Source organism: Mauremys mutica, chromosome 11 (assembly GCF_020497125.1).
Source record: "Mauremys mutica isolate MM-2020 ecotype Southern chromosome 11, ASM2049712v1, whole genome shotgun sequence".
Classification (NCBI taxonomy): domain Eukaryota; kingdom Metazoa; phylum Chordata; order Testudines; family Geoemydidae; genus Mauremys; species Mauremys mutica.
In genome coordinates this window covers 71,346,858-71,373,533 of record NC_059082.1, presented here as the reverse complement: position 1 = coordinate 71,373,533, position 26,676 = coordinate 71,346,858, and the positions used below count along the sequence as shown (strand labels likewise).

The window sequence follows — 26,676 nt, the reverse complement described above, 5'->3', positions numbered from 1 at the left end:
CTCAAGCAGTTGCACAGCCCTAATTAGACCATATTATTAATAGGAAACATATCCATCAAGGATTATGGTCCAGATCCTGCTGCACTGAAGTCAACGGGAGTTTTGCTATTGACTTGAATGGAAATAAGAACAGTCTCTGTAGAGCAGGTATCTATAAATGTCATATGTTTGTGCCTATAAATCAGGAGTGGCCAAACTATGGCTCGCAAGCAAAAATGCAACTCGTTTACCATTAAAGTGTGGCTTGCAAGCCCCCCCTGCACACCCATTCTCCGCCTACCAGACTGGGGGGGAGGGAGCTCAGGCCCCCTGCCTTGCAATGGGGTGATGGGTATGAGCTTCTGTCCAGTGGAGATGGGGGTCTCGGAGCTTCAGCCCTGCAGAGCACACCTGCCGGGGCTCAGGGCTTCAGCAGGAGTGGGGCTGAAGCCCCGAGGCCGAGCTCCCGGCAGGTGTGCCCTAGCTCTTGAACTTCTAAAGATTGTCATATGTGGCTTGGAGGGCCAGTAAGTTTGGCCACCTCTGTTATAAATCCTAAATGTTTTCCCTGCTGGAAGATTAAATCTTGCTGCAGCCAGGGCTCTCTGCAAGTAGCAATGGAATTTCCCTGGCTCAGGTCTGGGAACACTCCAGACATTCCATAGGGGAAACACCATTTCACTCTGCAGTCTCATCTATTCTTTGGCCAATCCAGAAGTGATGGTCACTATGCCACATGATCCTGGAGGCGAGGGAATAAAGAGGGGTGAAAAAGGTGTACCAGGGAATCTCAGTTGGGCTATGGAGCTGCCCAGGGGTAAGCTCCATTTACACAGAGACGCCATGTCTGGTAAGATGGAGTAATTAATGTCAATGACAAATGACTGATTACTATAATTATACATTGCACTTCTATAGCAGCTTAAGTTTGGGGATCTCAGAGTACTTTATAAACATTAATTAACCCTTGTCACTAAGTATTACTGTGGATGCTTTCAGATGATTGCAGTGATGCACGAAGTGGGTACTGTGAAGAACTGCCCGTGGTTTCAGTGTAAATGGCTGAGGCAAAAACAGAATCCAGGTATGCTGACACTCGGCCCCCTGCTCTAACCATTCTTGTCCCCCGCCCCTCCATCTAAAAAAACAAAAGCCAAAATGAAAGATTTGACATGGCTATCAGATACCACTGAGCCTATCTGCCTTTCAGTGTACAAGGAGAAAATCCTTTCTAAGTGTCACTGACTTTAGAGGATAATATTTTGCATGTAGTTCAGCTAGGGGGATTTACATTTTAATATCTAATTAGAAGGCCACATTCTCAATGCAGAGCAACTAAAAAGCTTTACAAGACTAGAAAGTAAGAAGAATATTCTAATAAGGAACAGATTAGCTGTATGAGGATTCTAAATTCATTCTTGATAAGACATGTTTTTGCCTCACATATACATACTATGCTTCAGTGCTATGACAAATTAAGTGTCTAAAAAACCCAAAACACTAAAAGAATTTTGGAGCTATTTTTGTTTAAAAAATGGAAATTAAGAGATTGGTTCTACAGACCGTAGTGTTGCTAATGCAGACCTCATATTTTCTGCTCATATGGCTGCAGAACTGACAGATTCACTCCAGTGCAGAACTTGCCTGCAGAAGTTAAACTTTCATTTACAAAAATAAGTTCTGTCCCCATTGAAGTAAATGGCAAAACTCCTACTTACTTCAATGGGACCAGGGTTTCACCCTAAGTTGGCAGTCAGTCATGAATGTGGAGAAAGCTTTCTGAATGTGCACCCGCAGAACTGCCTTTCTGTGCCTGCAGCCTGAAATAAGAGCCCTATATTTCACCATTTTCAAAAGCAGCTACTGATTGGGTGCCCAACTTGAGACATGTTGGGCCTGATTTTCAGGAGAACTGAGCAACTCCAGCATGAACTAAAGTCAAAGATGGTGTGACGTTGCAGTCTATATGGTTTTATAAAAATATGCTAATGAGTGAATATAATGTAACTGGAATATGCTTCATGCAAAAGGTCTCTTGTAAGGTATCATTACAAAGCTTATAATCTACTGAGTGTGATCATCCTATATGTATAAATGTATCACTCTTGTATCTGAACCTAGAAATATGAAATATAACTCTGAGGACCTATTGTAATTATGCAAAGTGTGGGCCATTAATGGTGGTTTGGAATCTTGATGACTCCCATTATCCAGGACAATTGTCTGCAGCTGGCTGTGTTTACCTGTAAGTCTTCCTGTATACCTGTGTGCTGGCAAGTGGGCAATGAAGTCTTGCAGTGACATGTGATCATGTCACCTGAACTGGAATCCATCTTTAACCTGGTGTCTTTCCATTGAGAAAGAGGGTGTGGGAACCCAGAGAGGGACAAAGAATTCCCGCCTTATGCAAAAGATATATAAAGGGGTGGAACAGAACAAAGGGGAGAGAGGAGCCATCATGAAGACCCCCATAGCTACCACCTGAGCTGGAACAAGAGCTATACCAGGGGAAAGAATTGGGCCCACGCCTGGAAGGTGTCCAGTCTCAGGAAAAAACTTACTGAAGCATCTCTGAGGGTGAGATTGTCTGTATTCAGTTTGATTAGACATAGATTTGCATATTTTATTTTATTTTGTTTGGTGACTTACTTTGTTCTGTTACTACTTGGAACCATTTAAATCCTACTTTCTGTATTTAATAAAATCACTTTTTACTTATGAATTAACTTGGAGTATGTATTAAGACCTGGAGGAGCAAACAGCTGTGCATATCTCTCTATCAGTGTTATAGAGGGCGAACAATTTATACAGGGTAAAACAGATTTATTTGGGTTTAGACCCCATTGGGAGTTGGACATCTGAGTGTTAAAGACAGGAACACTTCTGTGAGCTGCTTTCAGGTAAACCTGCAGTTTTGGGGCAAGTAATTCAGCCCCTGGGTCTTTGTTGGAGCAGACGGGAGTGTCTGGCTCAGCAAGACAGGGTGCTGGGGCCACGAGCTGGCAGGGAAGGCAGGGGTAGAAGTAGTCTTGGCACATCGGGTGGCAGCTCCCAAGGGGGGTTCTGTGATCCAACCCATCACAGATGGGTACTGGGCTACCTATACTCATGGTCGTCTGTTAGGATGGCAGATTGCTCAATCAGAACAGGCAACCAGCAAAACAAGACTGAAATATGAAAAACATAGGTTGTGGTCCACTTGGTGCCTGCACATCTATGAAAACTATGTGGGGTGTCAAACCATTTTCACATCAGTGTATAGCCCGCGGGTGCTCAATATGAATGCAAGCCCATTGGACAAGCCCAGTCATAAAGGAGTCAACGTGATGGAGTCTAAGGTATCAATTGCGTATGCTTGGAAGTGGGCAAAATGCAGAGGATACATAATCCTATGATAGGAGAGTGGGCAGATTTTCAAGTGCTCAGAACCCATAATTCAGGCTGGGTTTTCCAAAGTGCTCAGCATGAAGTCACACTCATTGTGACACTTATGCACAGATTTTTAGAAGAGCTCAGCACTAAATACACTGAGGTCTTCTGAAAATCTGGACCCTGTTGTGTAATGCTACTTATCATGAGATAAAGACAAAAATAGGGTCTTGGTATCTATCAGGTCTGCATAAGAAACACCCTTCGTTGCATCTTGCATAGATGGGGTTAAAAATGCTGCTGATACATCACTCACTGTTAGACCACAGAAATGGGTGTGGCCTGTTTATATGGTTATAACACTTATATGCTGATCCGGCACTGCCTGGTAGCAGAGCTCAGACAGAAATGTGTGTGTTTCCCTTTAAGGGTAACTGACAGTGGAAAGGTTGCCATTTTGCCTTTTACCACGCCTTCCATCTGGTGTCAACATCATTTTTCTCTTGGCACTCGCTCAGTTGGTCATTTTAGTGCTACTTCATTACAGGCCAACTGCCCTATATGGACCAAATTTTGATGTCATCCTTGGAGGAGAGACAAGAAGTTGTAATGACCCCATGCCCCCCTTCCATAACTTGTGGCACTGTACCTGCAGAGTAAGCCCTGCCCTACACATGCTCATTCCTCTGAGGAGAAAGGAAATGCTGCTGCATTCATTGTCCGGACTAAGACGAGAGAATGAAGGCACTCTCTCCTGCTACCTGGAGGCTTAACAATTGGCTGTGATTAAATAAAATACCTTCAACGGGTTCACCTTGAGGCCACATCCCTTGCCTCAAACAAGTACAATCTGATGAAACAGCAGTCCTACTCAGAGCAACTCATGAGAAAGTGAAGCTACCGAGAATTTGTCAGTCTCAGGTTCTTAGACACACAGGCAAAAGCACATCACCAAAGCGCAGAACTCAGAGTTTTTGTTAAATATAGCCCTAAACTCTCACTATGCTTGAAAGCATGTGTCAGCCTTAACTGCACTGAGATGTTTGTAACATTACACCCCTGTCAGGGATCTATGAAGGCGTTCTAACATGAACTAGGTTTACTTAGCTTGCCTGAAAGTCTGTGCTTTCTGAAAGCCTCCACTGCTGTGGCAACATTCAGTTTTTTTGTCAAATTTTCCCACCATAGCAATAGCACCAAGGCAGGTCCCCTTCGATGCTAGCAGCAGCACAAGCTGGCACTGGAGTTTTTACCACTGTGTCATTCAACTCTGCTCAGAACCAGTACAGTGTAAATGAGGCATGTAATCCCCACAGCCTAAAAAGCCGATACGGCCATTTCAGAGATCCACACTGATTTCCTCTCATCAATGTGGTCCCATTTTTGTGAGTTAATTCTGAAAGTGTCCCAGAAACTGAAAGGGGGCCATTAATCTCCTTGTGATTTCTGCTCATTTCAATGCTATTAAAAAAATCACACTGGACAATAATGAGAAATATAAATGTTAACGTCTCCGTCCCTTTGAAATCCTCTGAGGTTTCTAATCCCTGTTACCTTTTTTAATGAAAGCTTGTGCTGTGAGCAGGTAAACAAGCATATTAGCCACCAAGTCTGCAAAGTTCCCTAGTGGTGCTAAAGCCAGCATGGGGGATTTGGGTCAACTGAGATGTAAGACATTTGATCCAGCAGATCCTGACTGGAATTTCCTTAGTAGCTGAAACAGTAGAGGACCAGCTGAATTGTCAAATTCATCAGACAACTTAAAATGGTCCTAAATTAAGAGGTAGAATGAAACCTACTGATTTGGGGGATGGGGGGAGAGGAGAGGGGCGAGGGGGAATCATGTCAGAAAAGCATCAGTTGACTCAAATCCATTTAATTCTAAATGGAGTCAGCAGCCCTTATGTAACCCATGCTCATTCCCCTCCCTGAAATAGCCTCTCAGAGAAAAATAAATCAGTAAGTTACATACATGCAAATTCCTTTTATAGCTTTAATAGTGAACATTTGCAATCATTTCTCAGCTGCACTACACGTACACTTTCTAAACCTTCCACATCTGCTCTACAGCGTAGGTGCGGTGCTGTTTGGTTTCATGATATAGATAATTACAGGGGAGCAAATATATTAGCTTACTTCTGAATTTCTTTCATCAATCCCGTGTGATTAGAGGCATTAAGTGGGAGCATTCAGCTGGCTAATGGATTGGTCAAGTACCATAGTAGGTTGGGTATTTAGTTTTATTCCTAATCTCCATTAGTGGGGCCTTAAAAAAAATAGTAGTATCAGTTGACCTACAATACACTGCTCTCCCTTAGTGGTCCACAAGATAAGGTCACTTGAGGAGAAACAAAACAGTGCTCTGTTTAAATTGTGCTTTCTCATTATTTTACGTAACTAAGAAAAAAAAAGTCAAACTTTCCTCAATGTTATTTAATGAGATGGTATCTCAGTAAAAAACAGATTCTGCTCTTTTGGGAAAGAAAAAAATAGAGAGCCAGAACCTCAGTGGTATCTGGGGAGCACGCAACACAGCTGAATTAACCAGCATAAAGATGCCCTTTGTGCTGCCCTGATCCTGAGCCAGCGCCAACCTGCACCATCTGGGTATGCTATGGCAGCTGGGGATCCCCAGGAAATTCTGGGGAGCCCAGGCCACACCTCCTTTGTCAGCATCTGCAGCTCTGTGTCACCTGAGGAATCCTCTATGCACAGGAGATCCTTGAGGGACCATATCCATCTGGTTTAAGGCTGCTTTGCAACAGTGGGGTGGTGCCAAGCAATGGGAGGATTGGTGCCAGACAGGGGCGGCGAGTTATATGGGCCCATGGGGCCCAGGCCCCACCAATAATCCAGGAGCTGGGCTCAGCCCCACCAATGTTTGGGCCCCAGGCCCTGTGCTGGGGGTCCCCGCTTTGCAACACCCGGCGCTCTCACTCACCGCAGCAGCAGCGGCAGCTCCCGGGAGGGGCCTCAGGAGCGACTGGACTCCCAGCCCATTGGCCGGGAACCCCAGCCAATGGGAGCTGCCGGGGGCGGTGCCGAGCTGCCTGGCCACGCCTCCACAGCAGGGAGGGGGAGCGAGCCACAGGCAGCGGCTGAGCCCTGGGCATTGTGAGCAGCAGACAGACACAGACGGTGAGCTGTGGGCAGCCAGACACACACAGCCGGGGAGGGGGGGTTGGTGGGGACAAACACACACAGCCAGGGGGTTGTGGGACAGACACACACGGGGGGGATGGACAGACAGACAGACAGACACAGCCTGTGAGCTGTGGGGGCAGCCAGACACACACACACAACTGGGGAGGGGGGGTTGGTGGGGACAAACACACACAGCTTGGGGGTTGTGGGACAGACACACACAGCGGGGAGCAGACAGACAGACACAGCCGGGGGGGGGGGTTGGTGGGGACAAACAGACACAGCCAGGGGGTTGTGGGACAGACACACACAGTGGGGGGCAGACAGACAGACAGACACAGCCGGGGGTTGTGGGACAGACAGACACAAGGACACAGCCAGGGGGTTGTGGGACAGACAGACGGACACAGCCGGGGGAGATGTGGGGACAGACAGATGGAGTCGTGGGTGGGGAAAGGAGCAGCAATGGGCACCCCGGGGCTGGTATAAAATACACAGGATGGGGGGGGCTTCCTGAGGGGACTATAGCAACACCCCCCGCAGAGCAGACCCAGGTTGCAGCTGGCTCCGCCCATCACAGCCCCCTGCCCCACAGAGACCCACACAACCCTCTGCTCCCTCGAGAGACTCCCAATGACCCCTGTGCCCCTGTCACTCCTCTCCAAAGAGCCCTCCCCTTTGTGCCAGCCCACTCCCCTCCCCTCCTCCAAAGCTCCCTACAATCTCCCCCTTTGCCTTCCGCCCCCCAGCCCAGCCCATTCCATTGGCCGGGAGGCTCCCAGTCTAGTAGCTAGCAGGGCCCATGGGAGCTGCACCTGAGGCAGGGTGCTTGCCTGCAGATGCAGACCTGCCTGGCTGTGCCTCCACAGCACAGGGAGGGGGAGCCACAGGTGAGCAAGCCCTGGTCATCATCATCATCACAGGCCCAGTAATTCTCTGGATATTTAATTTCACTGAGGCAAAATGTGTGCAATTTTATGGGTTGAATGATTGAATGACATAATACCCACCTGCCTGCATTGTCCGTCACTAAGTCCAGTAATTTTGTCAAGTGTTTGTTGCACGACATGGTGGTGCCTACCCCTACCTTGTGCTTCAGGGGTGATGGGGTCAGGGCAGCCAACATATCCAATTACTAATCAGGTAGTTCTATATGTTGGCTGGCATCTTTTTTTACGTGTTTGCTCCCCCTGATGTTAGAACCTGGCTACACCACTGGGGAGGGGAGCTTCCTAGACCTGTGCAGCTGGGGCTTAGGTGAATTTTGTGATACTGTGCCCCTTCCCAGCTACCACCCTGCAGTCCCCACTCCTGCACAATGCTGGGCCCAGTGAGGCTATCGTGAGGGGTGGCAGGGGAGCATGTGCAGTGAACTGGGAGAGGAGGGGTCCCTTGCCAGGGAGGGTGGAGGGGAGTCCTCTTTGGCCCTAGCCCTGGAGCAGCCTGTCTGCACCCCAAGTTCCTTATCCCCAGCCCTGCCCCAGAGTCCTCACCTGACGTGGTCAGTTTAGAGTATCATAGAATATCAGGGTTGGAAGGGGCCTCAGGAGGTCATAAGGTCCAATGGTGCCAGAGTGTTTAAAGGTGAGCTCCAAAGGGGTGAGAAATTGGGTATGTGCCTTGGGGTTTGAATCTGTGTGTGCGCATGTCTGTGGGTGTCTCTCTGTGTATGGGTGTGAGCTACTTTATTAGGTATGAAGTGGGTTTGAAAGATTTGTTGTTAAAGGTTCATCTCTGCTGTTTTTCCTGGAAGACTCCATGGAGACTGGAGAACCAGTGCTTAATTTGTGCCAGGGCTTGCCAGGGCTGAGCCCCGGCACGTCTAGGCTTGGCAGTTCATAGCCCCGACGCTTTGGGCTTGGCTGCCTCAGTTATGAACATAAAAAACTGCTTGAGCCCCGGCACCTCATTGCGTGAGCCCCCAGCACCTCTTTCATTACGAATTAAGCACTGTGGAGAACTGATACCTTATAACATAAGGATACCATGCAAGTGAAACCTGCTTGTCAACCTTAATTGACAAGGGAAGTTATTCTTATTCCAACTGTTAAAAACTGTGGGTGAAATCCTCCCCCCAAATCTAGTCAGTAGGAGTTTTATCACAGTTATCAGTGGGACCAGGATTTTACCCTCTGTGCTTTTTGGTTGCTTTTGTTAATGCCACTTAACTAAATGCTGGACCTTAACTGAGAAACACTTGGAAGAAAGGAAGTCTTTGCTAAAGACTTAATACCCCTGCCCCTTCAAATAAAGGCTGAGAAAATTCACAGTCTATATTTGAAACCTCCAGCAAAACCAGGAAAGGTAACATCCCTGATATTTACATGGTAAAAATGAGCAGAAAAAAAATGGTCACAATCTTTCAGGCCTTCTTTATGCAACATAAATCTGCAAAAGATGGCACTCACCCAACTGGTTTTTTTTTTTCCTTTTTGCAGGTCACTTTGAAGACATATTAAAGGATTTCTGTGCACACAAGAAGTCCTTTCCAGCACTCATTACACCACAGAATTCCCAGAGAAGTCAGTGGGAGTTTGTGTATAAAAGGAGTGTCAAGTAGGCTAATAAGAGGCTAAAGAACAGCCACCAGATTCTGCCGTCTGCAGAATTATATGTATGGATCATTCTGTTGGTGAGAATTTCAGATTCCATCCATTTTTTAATACATGCCTTGATCTGGCAGAGGCATCAAGAATGATCTGTATTGGGAATTGTGCAGTCCAAAGGTAAACTGAAGAAATCTTCCATGAGATATGAATGGGTATGTCCAGCACCTCGTCCGCATGCAAAATTTGCATCAGTTTAAATAACTAGTTTAAATAAATTGCTATAAGACATTCTTAAACCGATTTAAGAGTGTTCAGACAAGGCGAAAGCATCAATTTAATAGTATCCACACAACAGTTTACAGCATTTTAACTAAACCAATTTAGTTAAATCAGTGCAGCTTTTGTGGGAAGTCAAGGCCTCAGTAGGCATCCTGCTCATCCTGTTGATGACAGAAAACCCCCTCTGTTGACTGCAGCCAGAGTGGATTTGAATAGCTCCATCTTGAATTTGGATTCCTTCAAACGATTGTTATTCCTGCATGATGTGAACATGCCTTAACCGAGTATCCTGATGATCTTCTTGCTGATACACCTTTCTTTTTCCCCTTCCTCCTTTGACACCCATAGTGATGCATCAGGAATTTAAGATTTTCAGGGCAGGCCCCATGTCCTTTTAGTTCTACGGCAAAGTGCCCAGAACAGTTTGGAGCATCACAGAATGATAACAACTACAGATAATTCATACAGCATATGGTCAGTTTCCAGATTTATAAACAGCCGCTTGAGATTTTGGAAGACGTTTACCCAAAAAAAGCGGGGGGGGGGGGTGGTGGTATGCTTTTTACTGTGGCCATCAATGTCCGAATGACATTTCTACCACACTCAGTCCCTTGGTTGTTGAGGGCTTATTAACTTCATCTCAGTAGGCTCACTTTCCTGGCAGACAGAACAATATTTTTTGACCTATGCTTCTTTAGCTACTTTGTGGTATCCAGTTGTTTGCTTAATCCCAAAATATCTGACTGCCCAAGTATTCATGAACTTTAGACCTTCTCTAACATTTCTCCCAAGCGTGACTTGAGATGCTCATCCTGGTAGGTTTAACTTCTAATAACACACAGTTTCCTAGGTGAAAGAATTCTATTGTTCATAATCAGATCCATCGCATAACTGAAACTGCTGTCTGAACTGTCAACTACTCCATCCATTCTAAAGGCATATGATCCTCACCCTTGGAGAAAATTTTTGCACTGACAAGCAAGCATTTTTCAACATGACTATTCATTAAAGCGCTAAGTATTAGATCTTTCAGGAAATAGCTCAGATTTGGTATTCTGAAATTACCTTTTCCACAGCATTTTGAGATATTAGATCTGGAAAAATGGTTAGTACAGGCTTAATATGATAATCTAATTTCTGTAACCTCATATATTGTACAGAGGTAATTAACATTTGAGTAAAAATGTCAGGATAAATCCTACCCTGAATTACATCCTGTGCAACTCAGTCAAGATTCTAGGAATCCCATGGGAATTTTTATACAAAAGAGTTCAGAAAGCATGCTCAGTGCATCTCAGCTTCATGATGTTCACATCTAGGTGCTGCTACCCAGTATTATCAACTCCAAATATCCAAACATCATAAGATTGTATTGTTTTTTGAACTCTACCACCATGTCTGTGGCAGTTATTGTTGCCAGCTCTTGCAAATGTACAGACTAGGTTGATTCTGGACCCCGCTGCTGGAATTCTTGCTGGCTGCCTGATGGTGGCGAGATTCTAGCTTCTCTTCAGATCGCACGATTCTACTTAATTATGTGCCCAACCAACCCCAATCTGCCTGTCATAAGACAGATCCTCCTCAGAACACCCTTTTTTTCACAGGTCACAAAACAACAGGTGCACTTGCCTCAGTTTCCCCCCTTCCTCCATCCACAAAAAGAACATAGTTTCTCAAAATGTCCACTTGAAAAGCCCTCCTCTAGGCATAATTTATTCCTGTACATGTTCAATATTCCATACAATGCATATGATAAAACCGTTCTCCGTAAATCCCCAAAGTGCAACAGCTTCACAGCAGTTTTCCAGGCCCCTTCCCAGGATGTCATTTGCAGCATCCCCTTTCCAAAGTCCATCTCCAGTCTGTTTCAAGACTCTTTCTGCCATACTTCCAGGGTTCCACTCCTCAGGCCATCTGCCTGAGAGCTCCAAGATTCATTTCTCTCCCATGACCCTCATCTGGCAGCCCCAAGGCAGGGTTCCGAGTCCTGTGACATAGCTCCATGCAATGTTCCACTCAGCCAGGTCTCCCTGCCTGTAAGTCCTATCCTTGCCCAGGGAACGTCCCTCCTGGACCAACCCCTTGTCATGGGCTTGGCTCACTGCAGCCCTCCACTCAGGCGCTGACTAAAAAACAGTGGGTGCTCAAGACCCACCGGTGACCCCGCTGATCAGCTCCTTCCCCCACCCAGTGCCTCCCACCTGCTGGTGGGCCCCTCCCATTAGCACCTCCCCCTCCCTCCCAGCACCTCCTGCCCATAGCAATCAGCTGTTCAGTGTGCTGGGGGGAGGGGGCAGAGCGAGGGCAGGGCCCACTTGGGGCAGAGGGTGGAGCGGGCGGTGGGAAGAAGAAGGGCGGGAAGAGGCTGGGCAGGGGTGGGGCCTTGGGGGAAGGGGTGGAGTGGGGGTGGGGCCTGGAGTGGAGCAGGGAGTCGAGCACCCCCCTGGCAAATCACAAAGTGGCACCTATGGGCCTGCTACTAGGGGGTTTCTCTGCATATTCCACTGACCTAGGCCTCCTTGCCTATGAGTCTTTCCCCTGCTCCTGGGAGCCACCCTCCTGCATCAACTCTCTTGTTTTGGGCTCAGTTTCTCCTAACCAGGCTGGCCCTTCCCCTTCTTCCGAGGGGGCCTCAGCATGCGCTCTCCTTTAACTCAGCAGGGCTTCCCAAGGTCTGGCCACTCCTCACCATCAATGTTTGCTCTTCCCAATGGTTTCCTGTGCCAGCTCTCCTGTGCTGGGATTCTCCTTTTCCCCACAGACAGTTCTCACCTGCCCCTTTTCCTGACTGACTCTCAGGCTGCTCTCCCGGTCTACAACTTTCCCAGTCTCTTCCCTTGCCCCCTTGAGCTCAGGATCCCACTTATAAGCCAAATTGGGAGGCCGGTAATGAGTCACAAGGGCACTGGCCTCTTCCTTCTTAAAGTGCACTGGCCTCTTCCCTCTTGCCCATCCCAGCAATTAATTAAGTACCCCCTCCTCTCCCACATCAATTTTGCCCCCTGTCCCACAACTGCTTCCTGCCCCTCAGCATACCACTGCTCCTTCTGCAGTTCCAGGGGTTCTTACTCGCTCCCAGGCCTGGAGGGCGGGGGGCGGGGTGCTGCATTATGGTCTCCCTCTTCCCAGGCCTCAGACGGACAGTTTCAGGCATTCTTCACTCCCTCTCATTCTTCTCAGGCATGGTGTTGCAGGAATGGGCAGGGTGTGAGGTACACCTTATACATGGTAGGTTGCAGGGCTGCTAAAAGCAGGTCAGGCTTCTGTACCAGATATGGACTGGCTATAGAGTGTCCTTCTTTGAGAATACATCAGAGATGTGTTTACATTGAGACATTTAATGTATCATCAGAAATGGTTGTTGTGAGCTCGTTAAAGTATGTTGCACATGGTGCACTCTACTGGTTGAAAAGTATCATACATTTTAGCATTCCATTACCTCTCCCCCTTTAAATTTTACCTTCCTACCATTTACAAAATTTACGCTATCACACTACCTTTAAAGTTCAGTATTGCTCATTCTGCAAAGTGTCTCCGAATAATACTGGTTTTCTAATTACAAGCCCCGAACATGTAACAACTTGGTCATCTGGCTGACCATTAATTGCAACGACTGTCTTGGGTCAATTTGGAATCTTGGAGTCGTCTTCTTCTTGTTCTGCATCTGCCACCTGTAGAATTTGCACTGTTGATTGTTCTTTTTGAGGAACAAATGTAGATGTTGACAGTTTCTGTTGAACTCTTTTGGTCTTGAACACATATCAAGATGATTTTTTTTTTAAACAACAGCTGGAGTTCTCCATCCTATTTCTTTATCCAATTTGACACAAACACAGTCACTACGTCCTAGACCTGGCAGTTCTTTAGCTGAGTGATGTCTTTTATAAGAGTATTTGTAAGGTCTTTTTCCCTCTTTATCTGATTTGGCAACTTTTTTCATGCCTGGCCGCTTTGGAGATAGAACTACTGTTCCGATTTTGGAAAAGAACCTGAGTTGTCTTCCCATCAGGAGTTGTGCTGGACTATATCCAGTTGGTGCTATTGGTGTTGATCTGGGAAGGATGAAGAGCAGGGAGGAGCCAACCCATTTTTTTTCCACAGTAAGGAAGAGGAAAGAAGGGAACTGAGCTGCTGGACTCTTTCTATTCCTTCCTTCCCCTCCACTCCTGTGAAAATGGTGTCAGCTGCTCCCTCTCCCCTGTCTCTATCCAAAAACGTCTCTGGCTCCTGAGGGGCAGGGAGAGAGGTCTGCTTGGCCACTGCAGCAGCCTTGATTGATGCTGTTCCCCAGGAGGTGGGCAAATCGGGAATAGAGCCAATTAGTGGGGGTTCCTCTGGGGCAAGACTGGAAATCACCTAAGTGAGACTGGCTTTTGCAGCAGTCAAAATCACTAATGAGTTGGCAACACTGCCTGCCTTAAGCACCTTGGCTGTTCTCTTAGGAAAGAACACACAAAGTAGATGTTTTCTAGGAGAGTCAGGATCCAAAACCGGCAGGGCTTCACAGACTAAACCCAACATCTTACATTTCATCAAGAAATGGATTGGTGAGACTGTGGAGCACAAAAGTCACATGCTTTCTTCAAGAAACGTGGCAAAGTGTGTGGGCAGAGCATTCAGTATCAGCCCAGGCGTCCAAGTGGCCTTCAGACATGCCCTCATAAAGAATGAATTGCAGTAATCTAGTCAGATGGTGACAAAGGCACCCATTACTGTGTCAAGATCTGTACCTGTGTGATAACGTCAGAACTTCCTTGACAAGCACAGATTATAGGAAGTGCTTTTGGCTACATCTATTTCTTGACCCTTTAAAAGCAGATTAGTATACAGGAAAACCTCTAAGACCTCGTTAACAAAAGGTGAACCAATTCCCATTATAACAACATTATACTTCTGGACATTTCCTCCCAGTCATCCAGCAATGCCTTTGCCTTGGCAGGACTGAGATTTAGCCAGCCAATCTTCATCTAGTTAAAGCCTTCAGTAGACAACTGGAGACCAGAAAGACTCCAATGTCCAGATTTGATGGAAAGAAGAAGTCAAGCCGATGCTTGTCTGTAGCCTGATGGCTCTGTCACCCAACTTGCCTCACTATCTGCCCAAGCAGCCTCATTTAATCAGTGAATAGAAGGGGTGAAAGAACAGAACTTGGTGGCAACCCACAGAAGAGACCTCTCAGGGCAAAACAGTAATTGCCTCATGCTGCTCTCTGGATTATCTTAGAAAATAATAGAGCCACTCAAGCATCACTCCAATTTTACTTGCCAGTGTCTGCAGAAAGGGTAGCAAAACCTCATGGTCAATTTCCGGACATTTCATAGAAATTTCCTGTATAATACCTAGCCATTTATAGCCATGGTTGAAGTCTTAATAATGAGGGAGGTTTCACATCATAGAGTTTCAGTTAACCTTTTGCCCCCAAAAGTCCTAGCTTAAGAAAACTGCTCTTTTTAAAAAAACAATATTCTACCCTTTTAGATCTTGGAAATGTTAGCAAAATGCAGTCAGTGCTACTATCCAGCTGCATCTACAGCAATCACCATTTGTGTAAATGAATCTTTCTGTGAATTAATTTATCACCTGAACACTATACATCCATTTCATCAATCAACAAAACAACATATTTGAAAAGAAATACGTTCCCTTCAAACAGAGTAAGCCGTTTTACTTTATTCCCACTGAGTAGAGCAATTTGCTGGTAGAAGCCACTGTAAAAGTCACCTAGCTTGTCCACAACTGGGGCCGCATCATCTCTAAATAATAGGGACTCACATTTTCTGTTTACATTGTTCTGTAGTCTATAATAAAGCCTGAAATCACCAGGAGATCTGGACACAAGTGGTAATGCTCATGAGCTACAGTACAAATACAGTACTGTATAGAAAGGACAATACCCTTTTCTGTTTTTTCATCCCACTGATCCTTTAAATATTTGAACAACTGAATCATTATTATTGATGCACTATTTGATTAAACCAGGCTTAGCATTAAAATGCTGGATGAATTCTTGTTTCTAAAGACTTATCCGATACTATTACATCTGCAGTATCAGCTTCCATTTTAATTCATATTATTTTTCCATGGTCCTCATTCTGATTATTGTTAGTGCTTTGGTAGTTTTTGTGCACCGGAGACAGCATCTGTAAGGTTCATTTTTATGGCAGGGAACATTTTTATTATAGCAATCATGGTTTCAGTAAGCTAGAAATGTATAGGCTTGACAGATAACTCAGTTATAGGAAAAACAAATGAATTGCATTACAGCAGTAATATCAGCATCAGATGAGGGCACTGTTGAAATAATGGGCCTGATTCTGATTTCATACAGTTCTAACCACACTGGCTTCCGTGGAGTAACCCCTGATTTACACTGTGATACGGCCCAAAAAATAAACCTGGATTCATTTCAAATATTGGTATGTCTGACAGTCACCTGTGACTGACTAATAATTTTCTGCTGAGGCAGTCATCTGCAGGCCTTTTCAATGACAGCAAACCTTTTCCAATGCAGTTGCCCTGATCCCAGGAATTGTTATTTATAACAATTATACTGATGTGGGACAAAATCTGGCCATAGCCTATTGGATCAGATTGTCAATTGCACTGAGGCCCCTTTACATTGCTCTGGTAGCATAAAAGGGCATTAAAGTGAGTGTAAATGTAATTTAGTCCCATGTTAAGGCCTCTTTACACTGCCAGAGTAGTCTAAGCAGCCTTGTATAACTGAGAATCAGGCCCTCTATGTCTGGAAGGGTTTGCTGACAACTATGCCACATCCATCTTTGTAATTCTCTGGTAACTTTCTAAATCTGACATACAATCACATTATTATTTATTACTGTAGTTCCTGGGAGCCCTTGTCATGGGCCAGGCCCCCAGGGTGCTAGGTGCTGTACAAACACAGAATCAGAAACGGTCCCTGCCCCAAAAAGCTTCCTTACTGTTGTGGTCAATATTATGCTGATTTCTGCAACACTCATGCAAATAGTCCCAATATCTTCAGCTGATTACTACATAAGTAAAAGTTGCAGGTTCAGTGCACTTGTAATGACTTATGTTGAGTCTCTCTAGGCTATTAAATAAAACTTTGCTCTAAGCTGTGGGCACAGTACAAAGCTACAACCAGCTCTGTAGGTTGTCTATGCATGAATGATGGCCTCCTTTGATTATCCTATTGGTATTACACTTAGGAGGAAAGAACTGACCAGACAAACATCAAATAGCTCTTTTCTTTTAATCGTTAACTTTTGCTTATGACTTAGGTATAAAATATTTTCTTCATGTGTTGAAGATTGCTTTGGTGTAGCTGAAGTTATTTCCCCACACAACAAATGGTAAGATTATCCCTCGCCTAAATTTACATTGGCCATCCTGTTAGGACCCTTGCAGGTGGCATTCCACTAGGTAATGAAGTAGCTTTTGACTTTAGTATTATGGCAGGCAGGTTGCTCTATTTTTCTGATGTGATCTGTGTGGGTTTTCAAACCACAGAAACAATCACCCCAAAGTTTAAATGTTTTATTTATTAAATGGATTAATGAATGAATCCAACAGATGAAATGGATTAATGTATCCATCATCTAGGAAGTCTTTATCTGAAAAAGCCTTTTTCTTACTTCTTTCACATGTACACTCATTTAATAAGCATTAGAAATGGGAATGATCAACAGAGTGGATTCAGACACAAAAACCTCCACGTGCAGGTGCGATCAGATCTGAGGCGATTAGCATGATAGAGCCTAGATGTGAAATTCAGATCTGGATCCAAGTTTCCCTAAAGTTTTGGATCAAGGGTTGGCACTCATCGTTAGCAAATCACAGATGAGGGGCTAAATATAGATATTGCTTGTATTATGCAAGTAATCCCATCGTCTGACATAAATAAGGAGTAATCCCATTGACTCACATAAATAAGGAGAGTAAGATTTGACACTAGGTAGAAAGGTTTGTAATTAGTATATATATAGTTAGTTTGGTTGAAGTCAATGGGAAGTCTGAGTTCTCAGCACCTCTTAAAATCAGTCACATAAATTGTAAGTATGTGGCTTCAGACAGTAATGTCAGTTTATTACCATACAGTAAATTATTTAACAATTGTTATAGTTAAAGTCTGCACAAAATAAGCCAAATCTTATTTGATTTTTCATGCATTGCTTCCTGCCAGCAAGGCAGCTTCTCTTTCACTACCTTCTTCAGGGAAAATACTTTAATACAAATGTTCCCATGTACGATACAGTTACAGTCTGCTGCTAGAGTCCTTGGCAGTTACTGAAAGTTGTGACTCTACAGTCACCTTCACAGAAAGTAAAAACTTTTGCGTACAATGGCATACAATAGAAAATAGAACAACTGAGTGCTCTCAAACCTAGAATATCTGTTCAACAGACAGGATGGTGCACTGGCATAATAATAAATTTATGTAATTTACATAAGAAAGGACATACTGGGTCAGACCAAAGATCCATCTAGCCCAGTATCTTGTCTTCCGACATGGCCAATGCCAAGTACCCCAGAGGGAATGAACATTCACAGCTTCTGGCAGACAGAGGCTATAAACACCATCCCTGCCCATCCTGGCTAATAGCCATTAATAGACCTAGCCTCCATGAATTTATATAGCTCTTCTTGAACCCTATTATAGTCTTGACCTTAACAACATCCTCTGGCAAAGAGTTCCAAAGGTTGTTCCACAGTTCCTTTTGTTTGTTTTAAACCTGCTGCCTATTAAACAAAGAAGCTCTTCACTACAGATGGGATGGATGTGAACCCACAGCCTCAGGAGGCCAATGCCTTATCCATTAGGCCACTGGGACCAGTTTTGTTTTGTAGGATCCCAAAATGTTTTACAAGATGAATGAATAAACAAAGTATTTTGTTTTCACTATTCAAATAGTATTGGTTATATATGATTGGTGAAGTAAGTCACATGGTATGATTTTTATTCCCTGATTTGATGAGTGCACAGACATTTTCAATCCAGTGTTAAAAGCTGTATGTGTAACCCAGGCCTGCTAGGTGGGTTCTCTGTCGCCCTCTAGTGGCACCTACACCACTTAGAGATTAATGAGTCTGCTACAGCCTTAACTAAGAGCATGTAACTTTTAGCTCATGTAGTAAAGACTCGTGCATTTAGTTCCAGAGGTCCCAGGTTTTATCCTGCCTATCGACAACCAGGGTCTGTCCGCGTTTCATATGTGCAGCTATAAAATTAAAATGCAGCTTTAGAAAAAATCTCCACATAGGACTTTGAAATTCACTTTTCATGAACATGCATGGAAATGAAACACAAAAGAGATGCAAGGGAGAGCTAAGCAAATTAATTGAAAATTAGAGTGTATAGTCACAAAAAACACATTTGCAGTATTTGCCTAACTACAACATACAAGAATCACTGCACCAGTGAAATGCAGCCACCTCCGGCGTGAAGAGGGACACCAGAACTATATTATGCAGCTGCACAGCGCACTACACAGAGGTGGAGGAATGGGAAGGCAGACAGAGGGGAGGATTTTTGATGGCCCCACAGATCCTGATTTCCCAAGGACAGCAACTTAATGCCCTCTAGTTTAAAATGTGGCCTTTCGACCTGGGGGGAGAAGGTAATTTTGGCACTAGCAGAGTTAAAATCATAATCAAGACTGGTGGCCTAAAATGGAAAGAGAACAGTATTTATACCATTGCTGCTTCATGCATTAAACAAGAAATCCTATAGCAGGCAAACAGATGTAAGAGGATTGAAATGGTGCAGGTCCCTTGGTCTAAACTGTCCCTAAGAAGGAATCTGTCTGTCTGAAGGGGATCATCCTTTCCTTACTTCCTGCTGTTTCCTAATGCTACAGAGGTCTCCCTCCCCCTGCTAAATTGGGTGGCTGCTGGAAGGCTATTAACAGGCTTTGATGAAAAAAAGTAAAATCAGCCAGACAGACAGATGTGTTTTGCAGTCTCTAAGTAGCACTTGCTGCTAAAATGGCTGTTGGAGGCTGGCTGTAAATAGTGTTACATGATCTCTGTGCATTTCATCCTGCCAGCCACTGCACGTGTTTTGGATCTCTGCTGCCTCCAACTTCAGTGCAAACCAGGCTCCAAAATTTGCCAGAGTCTGACCACAGTTCAACTGTCTGGGGCTGTAAATCATTTGATTCAGGATCAGTCCTTAAAATTACAGCAAGCAAAAGGAATCCGGCTACTACAACCCATTGGAAAACAAAACCACATTTGTGTTCTCAAGTGATTCACACACTTAAGCACAGACTAATGGTTATGGGCCACAGGCACTAAAACAAATAATAGTAATCAATGCTATTTTTAAATAGAAGAATGGGGGTGAGGGGTTAACATATGCGGAATTAGCTCTGAGCAAGATGAGACGCTATTGCTTCAAAAATTGAAAGCATCCTCTGACATAGACACCCATGGTTCAAATTCTCATTTATACTCATGCCATCCCAGAGTTTTAGCAGATTTTGTCTTTCTCCTTAACTTAGTTTCATTAGCCAATATCATGCCATCCATTTTTATGCAAAACTCCCCCCTGATTTCATATCAGTTGCTGGCACAATGTGGGCCATTTTTCTGATTTAAAAGAAAAATGGGGGTAATTTTTCTAGCAGAAATTAACAGTTTCTGAAAGAAATCAACTAAACCTGGCCACTGCCGTATTTGTACATTACATCTCATGAAAGAAAATTCAGACAATTCAATTGTTTCTCGGTTATTTAATTTTTTGAAAAGTGTACCATAGCACAGAGCAACTTTGGAAAACAGCAATGGGGAAAAAAATTAAGAGGATTAGATACGTAAAAAAGATCTGAAAACAGCTTAAAAATTGTAAAGACATTCCTTTCATAGTGTCCTCTGCAGTGATGCTTCAGCAAATTTCCTCTCTTTTTTATTATAAATGCAAAGATCCCTCAAGCTGAAACTCAGGAGCTTTCATCTTTCAGAGACAGCTAAGTAGATCAGGCCCTTCCTATCACTTGGACATAACACAGCTAAACATGGGTACTGCTTCCTAACTTTAAAGAATTCTCAGGTTCTGATTAAGAACAAACCAAATTCCTCAACCATTACAGAAATAGATGCTTTTTGCTGTTCAGATGGACTGGCATAATATTATTTTACTATTGCAGCATCACAGTCACTGTTTTTGAAGTGACAACAGCCCCAAAATCTTTGTGAGAATATCACTATTATTCTCCTTAAACTGTATGCTACCCAAAATTCCAGTATGGCAGTATTCAGTACATGAGTAAACTTCAATTTCCATTTTTTCCTTTACCCCAAGCCTTGTCTACAAATAATATAAGTTATCATCACATCAAAATGTTTATCTAATACATCTCATCAAGATTTGGGCCAGCTTCAGGTCATCTGAGTACTGGGATCAAATGTATTAGATTGTTTGTTCGTGGCCTAGATCATATGAAGAAGTGGATATTTTCTGCTTAAATCAGAAGAAATTTAATACAACGCAGTCCTTTCCACATATCTCGCCACTTATCTTATTTCGTTTGCAAATATCATATGTATTCTCTTGAGATAAAAATAGTGTAAGATGATTAGTTAGGCAAGTTCATTCGACACCATTCCCCCTTCATGACGCTGAAATCTAAAATCTGTATATGGTATACAACTTAAAGTATATATAAGCAAGCTCAGCTCTGCTGGAGACACACAGCAAGTGCTTTCCTTCCAACTAGATTGCCTCCTTGCCCAGTCAAGAAGACCACAAAGGTAAGACCATTAGAACCTCTGCTTTTGGCAAAAGAAAAACAAACCGCTTCATAAACTGAAAGAACCTAGGCAATTAAAAAAAAACAACAAAATCTTATAATCCTTGCAGTCTGACATACAATCTTAGAGTAGAATGAAATCAGTGATCAGACTAGTGGGAGGGAAATGGCAGTATGGTGCACCTCTCAGAAATGACGGCATGCTCCAACTTTTTCCCCCCCCCTTTAACTTTTCCCCTTCATTTTTTCTACCATCAGCAGTGAGAAGTGGGATTGGCATAACTCCCTATTACCCTGAGTGCTGAGAGCAATGGTAGCAAGTATTCACAAGAAGTCACTGAGATAAATTCACTGCTAGCATAAGTGGAAGAAACGCCAGTGGAGAAACTTAATTGGAGATGCACCCATTGAAACCAGTGGGGAATTTGCCCTATTGTTTCTTTGCACCTTCTGAAGTACCTGCAAGCAAGGACTAGCCAGACCTACATGATTAACTGTTCATTTCCTCTCTCAGAAATCAGTTTGGATTGATGTAGCCAACTGATTGCCTGAGCAAGTTTCCAACTTATGTAGAGCTGATTAACAGGGCACATAAGTCATAACTGGTTAGCCACCCATCTTCCCTCACATCCGTGTGCCCAGAAGGGAAAATAAAAGGGGAAACATATTTAATTTTTCTACAAATATTTTATATGGGAAAGATAGTTTCTTGGAAAAGCACTGGGATGGGCTTGGGAGATCTTGATTCTATTCCTGGCTCTGCCACAGACATCTCTTTGACCCTCAGAAAGTCACTTCTCTGTGCCTCAGTTCCCCATCCATAAGTAATACGTACCTACCTCACAGAAATGTTGTGAATCTTAACTCTAATAATTGTGATATACTTTGAAAGCTTCAGTGGAGAATACTATAGCAGTGCAACTGTATTAATATTAAATTACATTCCCATGAACAGAATAGACTGGGATTTAGGGCCTCAGCAACTTTCTGGTAATCAGCTCACAGCTTTGTCAGACAGAGCCTCTGGAGGCATCTTTGCTTCAGTGAGGAGAAGGGGATCTTTGTTAAAAGCTGATGTTTCAGAAGAAACTGGCTTCCCGCCTCCAGTCTTCAAAGATTTACTCTCAGCACATCAATTTACCAAAATGAAAGCATTTGGGTAAAAATCCAGCTCATTCTACTCTGTGCCGAGGCAAGGCAGCCCAACTTGTTTAAGAAGAACAGGTGTCTAGACAGCTACCAGGAGAGTTAGTCTTCTATAGAAACAAATGCAAGAAGCCAAATTCATCTCTGGTGTAATTCAATTTACCTAGGCATGGGTTGTATTTGGTCCTGTGCATTTAGATTCCTTTAAAATTAAATTAGAATAAATAGACTAAATCTTCATCTTATAATTTTTTAAATTTTTTTTTAAATATCAGCCAATTCCCTGATAATCATGATTTGATTTTAAAATATTCTAGGCAAAATAGCTCCAAGAACTTTACCAGGGATAAAAATGGCCCTCTGTTTTACGTACTCTGTAGATACGTTTTGACTGTTTATATAATACCTTTTAAATGAGTAATAATCTACTTCTAGGGAAATCCTTGCAGAAGTCACACTTTTGGGGTGCTAGACACCTTTGACTTGCTCTCTTCCCATGCTCCCCAGACATCATATTTTACTCCGGCCCTACACCCTGTCATGTGGAATTCCTCACTCATTCCTCAGCTTCAAGTGGAAGCACCTGCTGCAGACATCTGTTACTGTATGCTCCATTTACAATTAGATGAATAATGTATCCTTTATCAGACGTTGTCACACCAGCAACTTCAAACAGAGCCTTTGCGTGAAAGAGATGGAGAAGTTATTTTAATGACTAAATAGCTCACATTTATTTTACAGTTCAGCAATGGCTATGACTGATATCCTTTCTGCTCAAGATATTGAAGCTGCTCTTACCAGCTGCAAGGGTAAGGAACGGTCCCTCTGCAACGAGGAGACATTAGTTTTATATCTTAATATGATATGGCTCTCGTTTTCTCTGTGGATCCCTTCCCTGTAAGATCTCTTTGTAGCTGCATTACAAGGTAGCCTCCTGAATTCAAAAAGATGTACAACAGGTTATTTTATGGGTACCATTCCCTTAAATGTGCAGCAGCAAACTGGAGTTAAAGGGCCACATCGCCAGCTGGTATACATTCGGTGTAGCTCCACTGACTTCTATTGCCCTACGCCAATTTTACACCAGTTGAGGATTTGTCTTCAGTATTCATTCACTGAGGTCCTGCTGTGCAGGATCATGGCTGCATTTATGTCTATTCCGTGAAACAGTTGAAGACCCTGGATGAAATTTATTTTCTCTTGAAGCCTTTGCCTGTGTAATGACTGAGTGAAGCTGGAGTAAAGGCTTCAGGGGTCGGCCGAAAGGCTTTATGTCAGACACACATACTCTAAATGTTTATTGTAACTGCCTGTGAGGTAGATTGAAATAAGTTTCAGGGGCTTTGCAGAATGTCCATTCTAATAGGAAACACGAATTTGGCCACAGGATATCCAACCATAGGCCAAAGTCGTTAGAAGGGGAAGCTCCATTTAGATTGTGTCTAGTGTGCTGCACTGAGGAACAAAAGCAGCAGGAGCTGAATTGGTGCCTTAGAAATACGTACAACAGTAATAACCTCAAGAGAAAAGGTTTTAAACAACAGGTTTTTGTTTCTTCCAGCTGCTGACTCTTTCAACTACAAGTCTTTCTTCTCCAAGGTTGGTCTAAAAGGCAAGTCTACTGACCAGGTAAAGAAAATTTTTGGAATCCTTGACCAGGACAAGAGCGGCTTCATTGAGGAAGATGAGCTTCAGTGAGTATAGCTTAGCTGCTGTTACTTGTTAGAAAACGTCGGCTTCCGGGTGTTCTCTGCGTCCTGTGATCTGCTGCTGCTTTTAAAGGAACTCCAGCATCTTGGCTGTCTCTGAATGTGGTCTTAATATCAGCTTGTGAAATAAGTTTAGGAATTTCCACATATGTTAAGATTAGACCATATTCATTTGTGGGGGTTTAGGCTGTTGAATTAGGTGAGAAAGACAGAAATGCTGAACTACCAAAGCCATCTCAGAGAACAGTGTGTCACAGAACTCTGTGTATGGCACCCAGAAAGATGGGTCCCCCTCCTGACTTTGGGCTCTATGCACTTCCATAATACAAATAACATTTAGTAATGTCTCTGTTTTATTTCAGGCTGTTCCTGCAGAATTTCTCCTCAAGTGCCAGAGCTCTAACTGCTGCTGAGACCAAGGCTTTCATGGCTGCAGGTGACACTGACGGTGATGGCAAAATTGGAGTGGATGGTAAGTTTTTCAATGTGGTCTTCAATAAGCTTTGGTTTCTTCAAATATGTATTTTCAGGCTGAAAGTAAATTTACAGCAGTAATAATTACGTGGAGTAATAGGGCCCAATTTCCCTCTGAAACAGGTTTTACACAAGCGTAGCTTCACTGAGTTCAATCAATTTACTCCTATTGTCACTAGTATCCATGACAGCAGAATTAGGCCCTATATGGAGCCTGATCCTGCACCCATTGAAGTAAATGAGAGCTTTGCCAATGCTTTCAGTGGAGGGAAGATCAGGCCCATCGACTCTAGGGGTCTGATTTTTCAGAGGTGCTGAGGACCAGTAGCTCCTATGGACTTTAATTACAGTTCTGAGTGCTCTGCACATCAGAACACAGGTGAACACTCACCCTATACTCAGTTATACAGTAAAAAGATTGAGTGTGCTTTTTTTTTTAAAGGATGCTACAATTGCTGTAATGCATTTAAACACGCAGCACTCATTCAGAGTTTGTCTGACGATATTTGTGCTAGAGAATAATCTGATCAGTGCAAGTTTCACTGGACAGCACTTCTATGGGAAACTAGACCAAATTACTTTAAAAAACCCAAGAGGAAAGATATGGGCTGGCTGGGCAATTTCTTTTTGAACTCGCAAGGAAGCAAATAGGGCATCATGGATCATGTACTGGAGATAAAGTTGCTGAAAACTGGGCCAGACTAGGACAGGTGGCAACAACCCTAACAGACACACGTGCTAATCTTAGCTGGAGTTCGGGAGGAGAAGCAGGAATGTGCTTCAGCAGCAGCTCTTGTAGCTTCTACTTATAAACCCCAAATAGGACATCATCTTATACAGATCTCAGGCAGCTCCATAGCGATAACACTTCTGACTCTGAAACTATGTCACTGCTAACATTCAGTGCCTCATTTGGAAGCTAAAAAAGCAAGAAAATTCAGACTGAAGGTGACAACCCTGTCCTAATCCACCCTCTTTCATTTTGGCTATTGCAGCACATTCAGTGTGCATGGTAAACTCACACTCCAGCTGGTAACCCTGGTACAGTGGATTAAATAAAATTCAGTTTTAACTCAGGATTTCCTAAGAATATGAATTTATAGGTCCATTCCTCATCTCAGCATACAATCTGTTTTAAGAAGTGAAGAGCTGCTACACCCCTGTGTTTCAATTTAGCAGTAGCTTCAAGTAGTTTGTTACAACAACATGGTGAGCTCTCGTCTAGGACTTTTGGACAGTATTCGTTCCAAAGGCTCTAATAACCACTTTCATCTAGTTTTATTCCCTGCTTTTCTCATTTTCTTTTGCTAACAGAATTCCAGGCTCTGGTGAAGGCATAAAGAGCATTAGACCAAAAGCAACAATGGACAGTCTCTTCAAATTCCCTCCTCCAACAAGCACCTCACACTCAGCACATATTTGTACATTTTTATATTGTCTCATGGCATTAGTAAAATGCCTGTATGTTAACTCCACATATGGGACTGTTAAGAGATCTTGCAATGTACAGGTATTTTGGTCATGTGGCATTGTTTTCAGTGTCAAAGCAGGCACTTTGTGATTTTTCGACCACTCACAATGTTGAAGTTGTGGCTGGAAGAAGGAAAAAAATTATTAAAAAATTCTGCAAAAAAACCTGTTGTCTTTTATTCTCTCTGCTCAAATCTTCCTTTCCCAGTTCCCCAGCCCCACTTTCCAGCCCACCCACCCCAGACACACTTTGATGATCTTAAACAATATGACATCTTTTAGTGTTTAATTGCTCTGATTTGGTTGAGTTTTGTTTCTGCTTAATTCTATGATCCCTGAGGAAAAGGGATGCTAACAAGGTATCTAAAAATAATCTATATTCAGTCCCAGCTGTGAGACTTTTCGAGAAAAAATGTAAGAGGAGTTGACACATAGCTCATAGCAGGGAATAAATTCCTGGTTAATTTAAAAAGCAAGTGGTAGGCTATCGTCTATATTGTCAGAAAGTGCTAATGGCCTAAAATGTAACTCTCTCAAGAGGAATTATCTTCCTTTATCTTTATATTAACAACTACTGTGTGGTAGCTGCATTCTAGTGGAACTGGGGAGCAGGAAACCTAGGTATTAATCCCAACCCTGCCAGTATCAAAGGCCATGATCCTGCAACGAGCTACATGTGGGTGGGCTCTGCTGTGTAACCATGAGCATGTCACTTAATCTCTCTGTGCCTGTCACCCAGCTGTAAAACAGCTATATTAACCATTTCCTGCCTTGTAAAAATGCTAGGCTTGCTACAGATGAAAAAGTGCTCAGCATCATTCCTCA

General features: G+C 43.5%; 1 protein-coding gene across 3 annotated transcripts; it reads left to right on the top strand.

The window, feature by feature from the left end:
• The first annotated feature begins 987 nt into the window (after nucleotides 1-987).
• Nucleotides 988-25,908, top strand: LOC123343946 (parvalbumin beta). Of its 3 annotated transcripts, XM_044979559.1 has the most exons (6): nucleotides 10,164-10,425; nucleotides 16,583-16,654; nucleotides 22,940-23,007; nucleotides 23,760-23,892; nucleotides 24,270-24,379; nucleotides 25,696-25,908. In XM_044979559.1, exons 3-6 carry the CDS (start codon nucleotides 22,947-22,949, stop codon nucleotides 25,719-25,721), a joined length of 330 nt encoding a protein of 109 aa, XP_044835494.1. In that variant the 5' UTR covers nucleotides 10,164-10,425; nucleotides 16,583-16,654; nucleotides 22,940-22,946; the 3' UTR covers nucleotides 25,722-25,908. The 3 variants fall into 3 exon arrangements, with proteins under 3 accessions (XP_044835493.1, XP_044835494.1, XP_044835495.1); XM_044979558.1 differs by lacking the exons at nucleotides 10,164-10,425; nucleotides 16,583-16,654 and adding an exon at nucleotides 988-1,063; XM_044979560.1 differs by lacking the exon at nucleotides 16,583-16,654.
• The last annotated feature ends 768 nt before the right edge of the window (nucleotides 25,909-26,676 follow it).